The following is a 13,487-nucleotide window of genomic DNA, read 5'->3' as shown; positions in this document are numbered from 1 at the left end:
TCTATATGTCAACCCTGTGAGCGACTGACAACCAGTCCAGGGTGTTTCCCGCCTCTCTCCCAGTGACAGCTGGGATAGGCTCCAGCACCCACGACCCCCGGTATAAGTGAAAAGAAAATGGATGCATGGATGCTATTGTTTTGTATTGTATGATCATGGTTGAACAGCCAGACATAGTTTCATCCTGCCAAGTACTTTTTACAGCCACTGAAGGGAATAATCTCAATTTTTTTTTTCTGGGTAATCGTTATCTGCATGTGAGAAACATCCACTAGTACGTTCCATCTTTAATATTATCAGTTGAGGTTCCACATCTTGTGTTTAAAATGAAGTACTATTATCAGTGGTTTTAATGCTTTTTCACCCGCTTAATGCATCCAAGAGAATCCTATTTTCCTGCTCTCTTAAATGATGGTTGTAATACAATACTTCATCATTAAAAAGCCTCAACACTCATAGCTCACTTGCTTTGACTACAGACTATCAAGTGAAACATTTTCAAAGGTGAGTAATGTTATCTGAGCATCTTTATAAAATGTACTGCAGATAAACACTGTCAAAAGGGCAGAAAAACAGAAAATTCAATGAACAGAATGAGGCCCAGTGTGTTATGGTGTTCTTTCACTTTGTTTTGTGTGTTGAATCATACTCCATCTGCCTTTAATCTCAAAATGCAAGTATCAGTGGTGAACATTTTACTGTAGATCCCCCTACATCCATGAGATACAGCACATGCTTGACAGTCACTTTAATCAATAAATAGAGAATGACTGATCAGTCATCTCTCTTGTTTCCATTTGTTTGTAGAGGATGAATAGATGAGTATCTGATTGAAATCTCTAAAACCCTTGCTGGCTGTGAAAAAAATTGTTTCACTGTGTGGTGAACAAAAAGGGTTAACTAATCACAATTTGTCCGCAGTCATGGATTTCACAAATATGCACCACTATTGATCTGACCTTTTACTAGTTTGTCCTTCCAGGGCATCTCTGAAGCAGCTTGCTATGTTAGGTCATGTGTAGAGGGCTTTCCTAGAGTCCATGCTGACCAACATAACCCACTTCCTGTTTTTTATTCTGTTGCATTTTTAATCAGATAATTATCAAAACATCTGTGTCACTAGTCCACCAAGCAACACCACCCATTTACAAAACTTATTTTTGCAGGATAGGTCCCTTTTTGCTGTTGGTATATGTGATGCATAAGATCAGATAACAAGTATCACAAAATCAATGAGATGCTTTCATGCATTTTGGTAAAGCATAAATAAAGAGGAAGGCATTCAAGAGCAGAAATGTGCATACAGAAGAAAGGACAAGGCATACACACTATGCAGACTCATTCCATTACCTTTGAGTTGTGTACTTCTGTGTGTTTTTTTGGATCCAGTTTCCTTGCATACCCTTCAGGTGTTCAGGCCTGTTGTATTAGTGGTCCCTGGCATTCTGCTTTGTATAAAGCTACCAGTCAATCATCAGCAGATGTTCAACAGCACCACGCTTTCCACACCAATAATGACTGAGTGAACAGGCTTAGTCTGTTTGGAGCTGCAGCACTCCTGCAGGTATCCAGCAGTGTGCCTGTCACATTTACCCCAACATAAAACTCAGAAACATATACACACCAGCGTCAGTATCCAAAACCACAGAACCACACAAGGAGAACCAGGCTGTCGAAGAGAGAGGGGAATGTGCTGAGTCATGTAGACGACATAAGTGATGCTTTGTTTGAGGGAAAGACTGAGAAACACAGCCTCCTTAGCTGTCACATTACACCTGTCAGAAGCCTCATTCGCTTTGCCCTAGTCCTACTTCTTAGCAGGCTGTAAGTGTTGTGTGCACAATTTCTGAGGGTACTGTAAGATAGCATCAATAACCAGAGGCCCCCTTTGCCAGAGGGGAAACATCAGGTCGTACAGGGTGAGGATCTGTGTGAGCGTGTCTTTGTAGCCTCAGGCTGAGGCACTGCCGCCGCCTGAAGGTAGAGACATAGCAGCACTGGTTTGAACTAACAGTGCAGATAGGTAGTAATGCTGGGAATCATAACCTGCTGCTGAAAAACAGTCAAGCAAACAGGCTACCTGTAGGCATGCCCCGCTAAGGTGTTAAAGGACTGACTACAGATTAAAAATCATCCTAATCAGACAATCTGACACCAACCTGACAGTCCAACGATCCAACAGGATTTTAAAGTGAGCCTCTTCAGATTTCCTGTCTTAAAACTTCATTTGTGAGATTCCATTATTTTATTTTTCACTCTAAATGCTAATTGCTTTGTCCATTTTGAAGATTATTTTCAATTTATTTTGAGCAGGGCTTCATTACATGTTCTAATACTCTGTTGAATCTTCACAAATGAGCAATTATTGTCCTTTCCTTTTAATCTCACCGCTGCCTGTTTGACTGTCAACAAGGGCAGCAACTTTTTTCAGGATTGCCTCATTTCTTTATCAAAGACGCTTCCCAAGTATTTTCACTATTAACATGCAAATCAAGAAAATGTTTTTTAAGAGGAAATATCCACACTGTCCCATGATTGATGTCTTAGTATTGTTTCTATTTCCAAGCTGGGGTAGAAAAGAAAAACTTTACTGACTTTAGCATGCAATGGCAAACATTTTCATTGATGTGTGTGCAAATATTAAACACATGGTAATTACATTTAAACAAGGTGTCAGCTTTTTATATACACATAATTCAATTAGGACCACTTTGTCAAGAAGCACATATGATCTCAGAGTAATATATTTTTCTTTATTAACAGTTATGAATTGGAAAGTATTAAGCAGGAACAGCACACATTCCTGCCTTTCCTGTGCCTACAAGGAAAGCCTGAGGCCAGAAGAGAAGCAGCAAAACATCATAGCAGAGCAGGCATCATTTATGACAAAATTACACTGATTAAGGCAGAACAAGAATAAAGGAGGAGCTGGGGTGGAGGAGGGTTCCAAAAAGCGTCTTGCAGAGGCTGCAGCAAAGTGTAGCCAGGCAAGAGTAGGTAAAATATGCCAGCATGAGTGCAGTTAGCAAATAGGATGCTTAGAGCTAATCAGCTGGCTGTAATTGTAGCTGCATTGATGCTAGTCTTCTCATCAATTGCTGTTGTTTACAGGCTTGCAGTACAACTAACCTTAGAGCTACTGACCCATTCTCCTTAAAGATGCTGAGTGGTCTGGTTACTTTTCAAAAAGAGCGTGAAGCTTAGCAGGATGGACCGATGACAGACATAGGCCAGTCTTAATGCTTCTAATCTGACATGCCAGATGGACACATCCATCTGGCAAAGCTTCTATAGGAAATGTTTGAGAAAAGGCAGAGGCTTTGAAAACAAACTTGGAGTGTGATTGGATGAACATTCTGTCTGTCACATCTCTACGGGCCAATGAGAGCAACAAAACACGTGACGTAGCCGCTATCAAACTGCGCCTGCTCAGCTGAAACGTGAAATATGGCGACTATAGACATGTATTTACTTGACTTTTGTTGTTCTTGAAAAGAAGACAACTCACTGCTGCTCTTTGTTCTTCTTTTAACGAAGAAATGTCATCAAGTTCTGATAAAACTGGTGCTTTAGCAGCATCCACGCTAAGCTCTTCCCCAATAACTGCACCGGCCTCTTGCTGCTGCTTGTTTACGTCACAACTCTGCCGTGCCTGAAAGTACTGCCCCTCATTGCTGATTGGTCCTGTCACTTTCTAACGGGCGTATCCATCTGCTTTGCAACGTTATAATGCTTCAGCATACTTCAGCGTTTTGGACAATGCTATGCTTCCAACTTAGTAGCAACAGTTTGGGGAAGGCGCTTTTCTACTCCAACATGACTGTGCCGCTCTATGGAATGAACTGGAACAAATTCCCACAGAAACACTAAAATCTTGTGGGAAGCCTTCCAAGAAGAGTGGAGGCTGTTATAGCTGTAAAAGAGGGACCAACTCTAGATTCAAGTACATGTATTTGAATACACTGTTACTACAGTCCCTGTTGGTGGAATGGTGAGGCAGTCAAAGACTTTCTGTCCAAATCAGTGTTTTTAGAATGATTTAAAAGAACATAAAGTTTCATCAAGTCTCAAGGTCAGCGCAGGGACTAAAGATACCTTAACCTGTATTTTTAATTCTCATTACATTCAGGAGGCTCATATCTGATGATCTGTGAGATCTCATGTGTGCATTCACAAACTCATCAAATTCTGTGCAGCTAGAAACCAAACACCCAATATTGAACACTGACCTGACGTACCTGACTGCATGTTGAGTCTGAGTGAGTTCAGATGTGAATGTAAAACAATGTTTGTGGAGCTCAGGCAGTAAAAACACCCATATACGTGACATTTATGTATTTAACTCCCCTATTAAGCCATTGATGTTTCTGATCAGCATTTCTAAAGCCAAGGTCATTAACATAAGGTGATATGGATCAGCTTTCCTTCAGTCTGAGTGTTTTTATTTTCTTGTAATTAGTGGTTGTTAAAAAACACGACTGCTTGTAAGATTTTTTACTAGATTTCTTATTTACTGTACATTGTCTCTGCCTGTTGAGCATATATCAGCGTATTTAACAACCACAGGGCTGATATCATCTGCCTCCCGTCTGGAGTCCGATCAATACCCTCACAACACACACATAGACACACAAACACACACTTGCATTCACATACGTCTGCAGCATCTATTATCTCATTCTTTCTCTCGCAGAGGACAAATCAAAAACATATATTGTCTATTTGTGTCACTCTCTTTCTCATTCTGTCCTCCCCAGCCTGGCAGTGGATGGACACACAAAACAACAGACGCACACGCACACACGTGCGGGCGCTAAAACCCCCCTCTCTCACAGACACTCAGTCTCACAAACACAGAAAATCGAAATCACAAATCGGCTTAACTCTCCCTGACACGTCTGTGAATTAAGCCCTTCCGTTGCTCTCCCTTTCCCATTATAAAAGCATTGTCAGAGGCTGAATCAGTAACAGGTAGCCCACAGCTCCTGCTGCTTCTTCCCTGTCTCTTCTATCTTTCTCTTTCTTTGTCTTCCCTCGCTTTCTCCCTCTCAGCCCTTTCCTCCTTAATTCTCTCTCCTCCCTCTCCTCCTCCGTCTCTTCCTTGCTCCCGTCTTTCTTATGACCTCCATCAGCTTTCTCCTTAATCATCCCCCTCTCCGTCTTTGCAGTCGTCCTGTCTTGTCTCCTCATTTCCTTTTCCCCCTTTTTTCTGTCTGTCACAGCCAGTAGTGAAGCTGAACTAAGCACTGGATATTTTCATTTTCCGCTGCTTAAAGCTTTCAAATAGAAATACTGTGCTTTTTTTACTCCAATACAGTTCCTTAAAGGCTGCAACTGCTTGATTCTTTGTAGGTTGATATTTTTAACAAAAACAGACCATTTGTGTGATTTTATAAAAGTTGACATGAATTCCATTTCAACTTTTTACGATAGGATGTTCCCAAAGTCAGAGATGAGTTTGTGAGTTACCACGTTAGGTTGCGTCATTAGTCCTAAAAAGATCTGAAATGTAGCAGAAGAGATGTTAGAAACCTGAGCCCTAGACCTTTTCACTAATGCTCTAATATGAAAAGACGCCAACTATAAAGGGTTTGCACTGATGTTACTTTCAGCGTGTGACACGACTGCTCAGCTAGGCTGAGTGGCAAAACTTGGCTTCTGCTACATGGAGAACAGTGGAAAATGGGAGAAAAACTGACCAATATCTGCTTAAATTAAGGATGTTTGGACTCGGCGGAGAACCGTACCATTTCCCAGAGACACAGTGGACAGCTGGCACTGATATGTGGTCATATATTGTGTTTTCTGACATTAGATGAACATGATTTAAGATACACAAAGAAGAGCCTGAAGGCACACAGCAGAATGGTTCATTGGTGATGGTTGTTGAACTGAATTACTACTGAAAAGTTTTGTCAAAACTAATCTTTAGATCAATTGTTTCTCGGGTTTTCAGTGATTCCTTTACTTCGATGCACTTTAACTAATCTGTAAACTGATCACCTTATGGTTGTAAAATTTGGGGGGTATCCTATTTCAAAACAAGAATGTACCCCCAACTATCTTGCTGAACCCCTTAAAGCCTATTGTATCATATTGATACCTACTTTTATGATACCTCTGTCGAATCAATATGCTCAATAAATTACTCAAAAAAACTTCAGAATACAATCTGACAAATGATTAAAATGCCCTCAAGTGGATTATCAGTCACCAAAAACACCTAATGGATGAAATGAGATACCAAATTTTTTTGAATTTCAGTAGAAAGTTAAACATTTCAATTGCAAAAAATGAGAATTTTCTGGCTATTATTTGTGTTTTCAGGCTTTAAGGGGTTAATCTAGTTAAGTTTTAACCCCAGTTAAACCTTTCTTTTGTTTAAATTGTGACAAATTCCCTTTACAGCACTCATCTTTTATAATATGTCACATAAACTGTTAAGGCATCGGATACATTCACCTCATGAAGCTTCACTGAAATAACTTCAGTATCTAACCAAATAGAAATCAGGTGAATTTACATAGATTGCATTATTTAAATATTGACTGACTTATTCTTTTGTTCAATATTATTGTAATATTGTATTCAGTATTCTTTGGTTTTTGCCATTTAAAACCAGCCGTGTTAATCGGACATTACTGGACTATTTGTATGGCTATGAAACATAAGCCATTATCAGTAAGTGCATGTAACTATAATTATTGTACTGATCTGCTGAAATTTCAAGGCTTAATTGTCCATTAAAGTAAGAGGAAGGAGAATGGGGTAGAGTTTGGATTGCATTCATCACTAAATGAATGTTTGTTATGGTTGCAGCCATAGCCCAGCTTCATCTGTATGCTATAAAGGAGGAGGCTGGGGTGGAGGAGGTTAAACTTTACCAGTAGCACCAGTGTGGTCCATCAGCATTAATGCAAGCAGAGATTAGTGAGATGTACGTTGCATTTAAATGGACCGCTGTGTTGAGAGAAAGAGCTGTGATTGGCTGTGGGAGCTGGGAGGGGATCAGCTGGCCATCAGCTGATAATGGCTGGATATATGACTACCGTGTCCAGCATGAACGCAGCATAACGCTGAGCTTTATTTGTTTAAAAAAAGACAATGATTTTCAGCTGAAATAATGTTGCTAACTGTTCATTACCTACTGATTTCTGTCACCAGTTGGTTCTGCCAATCAGCGGCTGGAAAGGCAGAGACTCCTGCAGCTGTGACGTCACATTCATACCCACTACTGACAGTCAGCGTAGCTCTAAAAATGTCTAAAGAAATGGAAAACGTGACATATTTTTACCAAAGTATCAATGTCCTTTTTTATGTTATACTCAGATTGCAGTTTAATTTTGGGACCCTAAACAGCACTTGTTCTCCACCATGTATTAAGGATGGTCCTACATGTAACTCCTTCTTTTCATCAGTTGAAAAGAAGTTGGAGAACTGTGACAGACAGAGGTGGACAGTATGGCTCGAAGACTGTGGGTCTGTACTTTTTTTGCAACTATCATCATAGCCCACTGTGCTAGTCACTAGCATAGGACAGAAAAGTTTAAAAAAAAAAAAAAAGACATTTTAATTGCTGTGGTTATGGAGGACATGTCCTTCCAGTCCTAAAGTATTAAAGTACATACTTGAGTTGGTGTGTTGGGACACGTGATTACACACTATGAAAAACCAAGAGACAAAGTTTAACCTCAAAATTCTTTGGGTGCTATTGAACTTCGTCTTCCACCATTGATTTCAGCATTCCACCCAGTTTCTTTCTCTTTGCGCCGAGGTGAAACTGAGGGGAGGATCACATGGAGCTTTCATTTCTAGCTGGAGAGGGAGGAGAGAGGGAGCGCTGACTGTGTTGTGAATGCAGGGAGTAGGCAAGCAGAGCGATTCTGACAGGCTGTGTCTGCACAGTTTGTTCTCCAATAGGCCCACACAGAGTCACCAGTGAGTCGCACATGCACGTACACACGCACGCTCCCAGACTTACTTTATTAGAAATGCACACTCATAGACACCGTCAGTCTCTTTGTCTCTGCGCACAACTGCTGCTCTACACAGTGTGTTGCAGGCTTACCTACAAACACAGAGACACATTTACAGTACAGACACACACAAAGTGGGACTGTGCAGAGGAAAAGGGCTTAGTTTTTGAACGCGTTCCTCCCGGGGCTTCACTGCTGGGGAAATGGAGCTATCATGACAAGGGATGAAAGAGCAACAATGGTTTCATCACTTCCCCTCATGTTCCACTGCAGCGTGAAAAAGAAGCTTCCAGCGTTCTCATCCGCCCGTTAGGGAAAACACGCCGTGCGTTGCACGGAGAGGGGAGACTCAACACTCAGCAAGTGAGTGAGTGAGAGACGAAGATGGGGAAGGATGGGAGGGACACAAAGAAAGCATCCTCATCCAGGGATCAATGAACCGCACAGACTCATATTGTGGATACATCAGCAGCAGATATTGAACTTTTTGATGAGCCAAAGACAATAGTGCTTATTGATCTTGAAAACATGCCTGTGTTTCTTTGTTGTTTATTGACACTGTCCCTCCCTTTTCTTCCTCTTCCTTAGCTGCCATGTCCTCTTTTCCCCTCTCCCTGGTCCTCCACTCATCTCTCTTCCTCTGTTTTTACTTTTTTTTTTGTTTGTTTTTTAGGATTCCATCTCTTCCGACATTTTTCTTCTTCCTGTCTTCACTTTGCCTTTTCTCCTCTCTAACCCTAACTTTCTGCAAAGACATATTTAACTCTCCCTACACTTACTCTCACTTTTACACCTTAAAGCTCCTAGGGACATTTTAGTAGCAGGTGGTAAGACTGAAATTAAAATCGCTGTTTCTATATGACCTATGAAAGCAAACAAGTCAACCAGAGGACAATCTATGTATTTTTCTTATTATTTTATTAACTTGTCTCTCCTGCCACAGGGTAGGAGTCAGACAAGGCTATTAACAGCACACTTTATTGCCATATTAAACATTCATTGTGGGCATGATTTCATGTTTGGTTTCTTTTTTTACGTGTATGCTTTTATTAACCATGAACTCTGGCAGGACTATTATGTCCTCATTAAAGCCAATGCATACATAAAAACGATCAATCTTCTTACTTCGTCTCACCTTCCTGTCTCTTTCTTCTTCTGTGTTTCCTTCAGGGTGCAGTGATCACGCCAGCCATGGACCACACTATGTCCATGCAGCCTGCCAGCATGATGGGCCCTATCACCCAGCAGATGAACCATCTGTCCCTGGGCACTACAGGAAGTGTGAGTACTCCTCACTGTGCTGCAATGAAGCACAAACAAGAAACACAAACACCCACACCCAAGGGCGACCATAATCCAGATGAGTGAAACTCAGACAGGGCTGATACACCTACCAAGACAAGTTACACAGAACCTGTGTGATCTCTGCTGTAAATTTCATGGACAGCAGAAAGACTCCCAACAACTAGCAGAGGTATAGTTTTAACTAACTCAGGTTTTTGTATTACAGTCACTTTGATTTCTTGCATTACAGTATTTATCTGTGCTCTTGCATTGTGGGTATGCACACTTTAATGATGCTAAGGAGTTGAGTCTGCCAGTCTAAATGTCATTGTATATTTTATGCCAGGTCAATAAAATACCTACCTACCTACTGACCTACTAAGGAGCCAGTGTACGTACTTAACTGCCTGCATACCTACCAGCCATTCTACCTACTACCCTACCTACCTCCCTTATTACCTACCTTCACACCTGCTGACCGACCTACCTACTGATCTACCTACTGGTTTATCTACCTATCTAATCTTTCTAACCTAACGACTACCTGACTTCCTTCCTTATAACTTTCCTACCTATCTACCTGTCCACCTACAAAACTTACTAATACTCACCTAAATGCCAACCTAACTGCCCACCTAATGAGCTTCCTGCCTATATACCGTCTTACCTATCAACCTACCTACCTGCCGATCCACCACCCTACTTACCTACTAACTTACGTACCTGCAATTATACCTGCCAACCTACCTATCTCCCTGACTACCTATCTTTACACCTAACATACCTACCTACCAAAGTACCAACCTACCTTTACTCCTACCCTTTTACCACTTACTTCTTGCCTACCTGCCTTCCATCCTACCAACTGGCCTATCTACCTGTCTGTATGCAGAACCTTCCTTAGTATACTTACCTGCCTACATACCTGCCTGCCATGTTACTACCTGCCTTACTCCTACCTGCTTATCTATCCTCATTCACGCCAACCTACCAGCCTACCTAACTTCCTACCCACTTGCCTTCCTTCCAACCAACTGGCTTACCTACCTATCTAAAAAACCTACTTTTAGTACTTACCTGCCTACATACCTACCAGCCATTTTACCTACCTTAACACCAACTGCCTTCCTTACAATCTATCTGTCTACCTACAAATATTACTTCCTAAGTACTTACTTGCCTACCCACCTACTGGGCTTCTTGTCTACCTTCATTCCTATCAACCTACCTTCATATTTGCCAATCCACCGGCCTGCTAACCTACCTCCCCCACTTCCTGCCTGGCTTACTACATACCATCTGGCCTACTTACCTACCCTCCTAGTTACATACCTGCCTTCATATCTGCCTACTTACTACTACCTACCTACTTACCAATCTAAGTAACTAACTACCTTCATCCCTCAAACATATCTGCCTCCCTAAATACCTGCCTGCCTGCCTACTTACCTGTCTTCCCTCCAACCTACCGTTCTGCCTATTGTTCTACCCACCAACCAGCCTTACTACCTGCAAGCCAACTTACCTATCAGCCTTCCTCCCTCTCTACCTATATGCATTTTTTCATCAGAATATACACAGGGCTATAACATTTTGGGTGATTAAATATAAAAATTACTTTGATCAGTTAAGATTAAACTTTGTGCCACTCCTTGGTTGGTGCCTCAGTTGAGCTAGCCAAGTTAAAAATGTGTGACTCTACCCTTGAAATACACTCTAATAAATCATAGTTGTCATAAATGTACAGTTTGATAGATTAATAAAGTCATTAGTTGGGGAGTAGAGGTTTTGAGTACATTAAACCAATTTTCTTAATTATGTTCCATATATCATAAACCAAATCTATAAGTCCATTCATATATGTGTGTGCTCAGCTATTTCCTATCATAACACAGATAAAACAAAGCAGAATGTCTGACAGTTAAAATCTGTTCCAAAGGTTTAAGAAATAAAATGAGTCATCAGCAAAGGAACAGCAGGTGTCTATTTCACTGTTGGTATTGGTAGGGGGGCCCGGGGAGGTCTTTAATCTTTGGGCAACACTATTCTTTTGGAATAAAACAAAGCACACATTGAAAAAGAGTTGGATTTTAGACTTCCTCTGAAGAAATCCAAACTTTCTTTTGCTGTCTCCACATGTGCTCAGCCATGGAGCTGCCGTATCATTTGTCTTACACTGCATGCATTCAGAGAGCACATTTCCTCCCTGATCTTCCACATTAAGCAGATTTCCTGTGAAGTTTAACAGCGTGACAGACCTCTCTGTTCTCCACCTTCCTTACTTTCACCCTGACACGTTGTCTCCTTCGCTCTCTAAATCACCTAAAAATCTATCACTATCTTTTTTTCCACACGCTTACAGTCGCCGCCCACTAAAACCAGGGACTCCCCCCTCCGGCCTGTTTCGGGATCAAGTGGACTTAAAGGTGTCACACAGCTCTGAGTCCTGACTTCCTGCCCTAACCCTGCTGCCCCAGGGCAAAGCTCTGGCGTTTCGTTTGATCTGTGTGCGTGTTTTTGTGTGTGAGTATGATTGAAACAGTGCTGTATTGTACAGTTCCCCATGTGTTTCCAGGTGAGCTGTCAGCGACTGTGACGCCATGTTGGCTCTGTCAGGAGTGCCCCCACCCTAATCTGCCCCAGCTGTGCTAACAGGCAGGATTAGAGACGGGCTAATCTACGATGATGGCTTCTGATGTTTGACGGCTTGTGTTTGAGGAGAAAGTGGGTTAAGGCGCGCTCCCTCTCTCTCTTTTTTTCATCTCTGTTTCACTCTCGTCTCTGACTGCTTAGCTTTCCTGAGGCGATGCTCTGTGTAGCATAACTCCTCTATAGCCGAGGCGCTCACACACGGTATGCCACACTTGATCATCTCCGGGAATTGAGAAGGTTTTCCTGTGAAGTGCGCTCTTAATCCAGATGTGAAGCTCTGTTATGCCGCCTGATTGAGAAAGCCTGTTAAATGCGTGGGTTAGAAACCAGATTCTGTAGTAAACTGGACCTGACACCACATTCCTCAAGTGCACACGCATGTGGTGAGCTTATTTTCATCGCCCCCAGCTGGTCACGTTACCTAACCTTCGCCACGAGCAGCTTCTCCAAAGTCAACAACTTATCACGACTGTTTCTGTCGGCCTGAGGAGAGGCCACACCTCAGAATACTCTCTCTTGGCTGTTTCAGAGCTCTCTGTGGCTGTTTGTGCGTGGCTGTGGCTTTCTTCTGCTCTCCAAGAAAAGAACCAAATGTTCCTGCTACGCCCAAGCTGTGACACTGGTGTGGTGACCAGAGCTTTCCGAGAAAGTTGGTGCTGTTCTGCACCAACAGGATGGGCATCCAGGGTTTAGACTGTTAAAAACAGGAGAAAAAAAGAGAAGAAAACTTTGAGAGGAAATGGAAGGAAAGGAAAAGGAGTGAGCACTGCCTGATTATAAAGACTACATCTTGCAAAGGAGGAGTCTATTTCCAGTGTGGAATCAACATACAAATCCATTACAGCACAAATAAGAGAAATATACATGGATAAGCAGCATCTACTGCCATCTATCAGGGTGAACTGCACAGGAGTTGCATCAAAGTATGCATGAGCACACACATCTCTGAATAAATGGCATTTTCTTTACCATTGCCATCACCACAAATTCTGTATGCTTTTGTTATGTACATTAAGGTATGAAACAGTCCTTATATTCGAATGCATTTCCATCAAATTAATGGTAATGCATAAATGTTCTATGGTTAAATCTGACTCCACAAGTGTCTCCAGAAGTCACAGCATAAAGAGTCCAACACTCATTGTAGAGAATCTGTATTGTGTCCAAGCATGTTAGAGTTCCATAGTCCAGTTTGTTTGGCAAGTGCTATCCATCTATCCATCCATCCATTCATCCTTGTCCACTTATCTGGGCCTGGGTTGCAGGGGTAACAGGCTAAGCAAGTCCACCAAGATGTCCCGTTCCAGCGTCATTTTCCAACTCCTGCTCCTGAGGCATTCCCAGACCAAACAGCATACATAATTCCTAATGGCAATCCCTAATGGCAAGTGCTAGTGATTGGTAATGCACTGAACTATGGATGGATGGAAGAGGTAGGCCTCAGCATGGCACGATAACTCATTTCAGTCAGGACCATTTTGTCAAGGTGTATAAATCTTCTCTTTATTAGCAGTTATTAATTTTCATTTTTCATTTTCATTGCTTTCATTTATATTTGGCTGTGTGGCTGTTCTG

At 41.8% G+C, this 13,487-nt stretch overlaps 1 protein-coding gene across 5 annotated transcripts in view; it reads left to right on the top strand.

The window, feature by feature from the left end:
• rbms3 (RNA binding motif, single stranded interacting protein) overlaps positions 1–13,487 on the top strand; it is a 468,933-nt gene that overhangs the window by 438,317 nt on the left and 17,129 nt on the right. For all 5 annotated transcript variants that reach the window (XM_041809940.1, XM_041809941.1, XM_041809943.1 and 2 more), the window contains one exon: positions 9,147–9,257. In XM_041809940.1, the coding sequence (XP_041665874.1) occupies positions 9,147–9,257 (111 nt within the window). The remainder of the gene's footprint in view (positions 1–9,146; positions 9,258–13,487) is intronic.

The sequence above is a fragment of the Cheilinus undulatus genome, linkage group 16, assembly GCF_018320785.1.
Source record: "Cheilinus undulatus linkage group 16, ASM1832078v1, whole genome shotgun sequence".
Classification (NCBI taxonomy): Eukaryota; Metazoa; Chordata; class Actinopteri; order Labriformes; family Labridae; genus Cheilinus; species Cheilinus undulatus.
The sequence above is the reverse complement of the archived record's forward strand: the minus strand, read 5'-3'. Positions and strand labels throughout refer to the sequence as shown.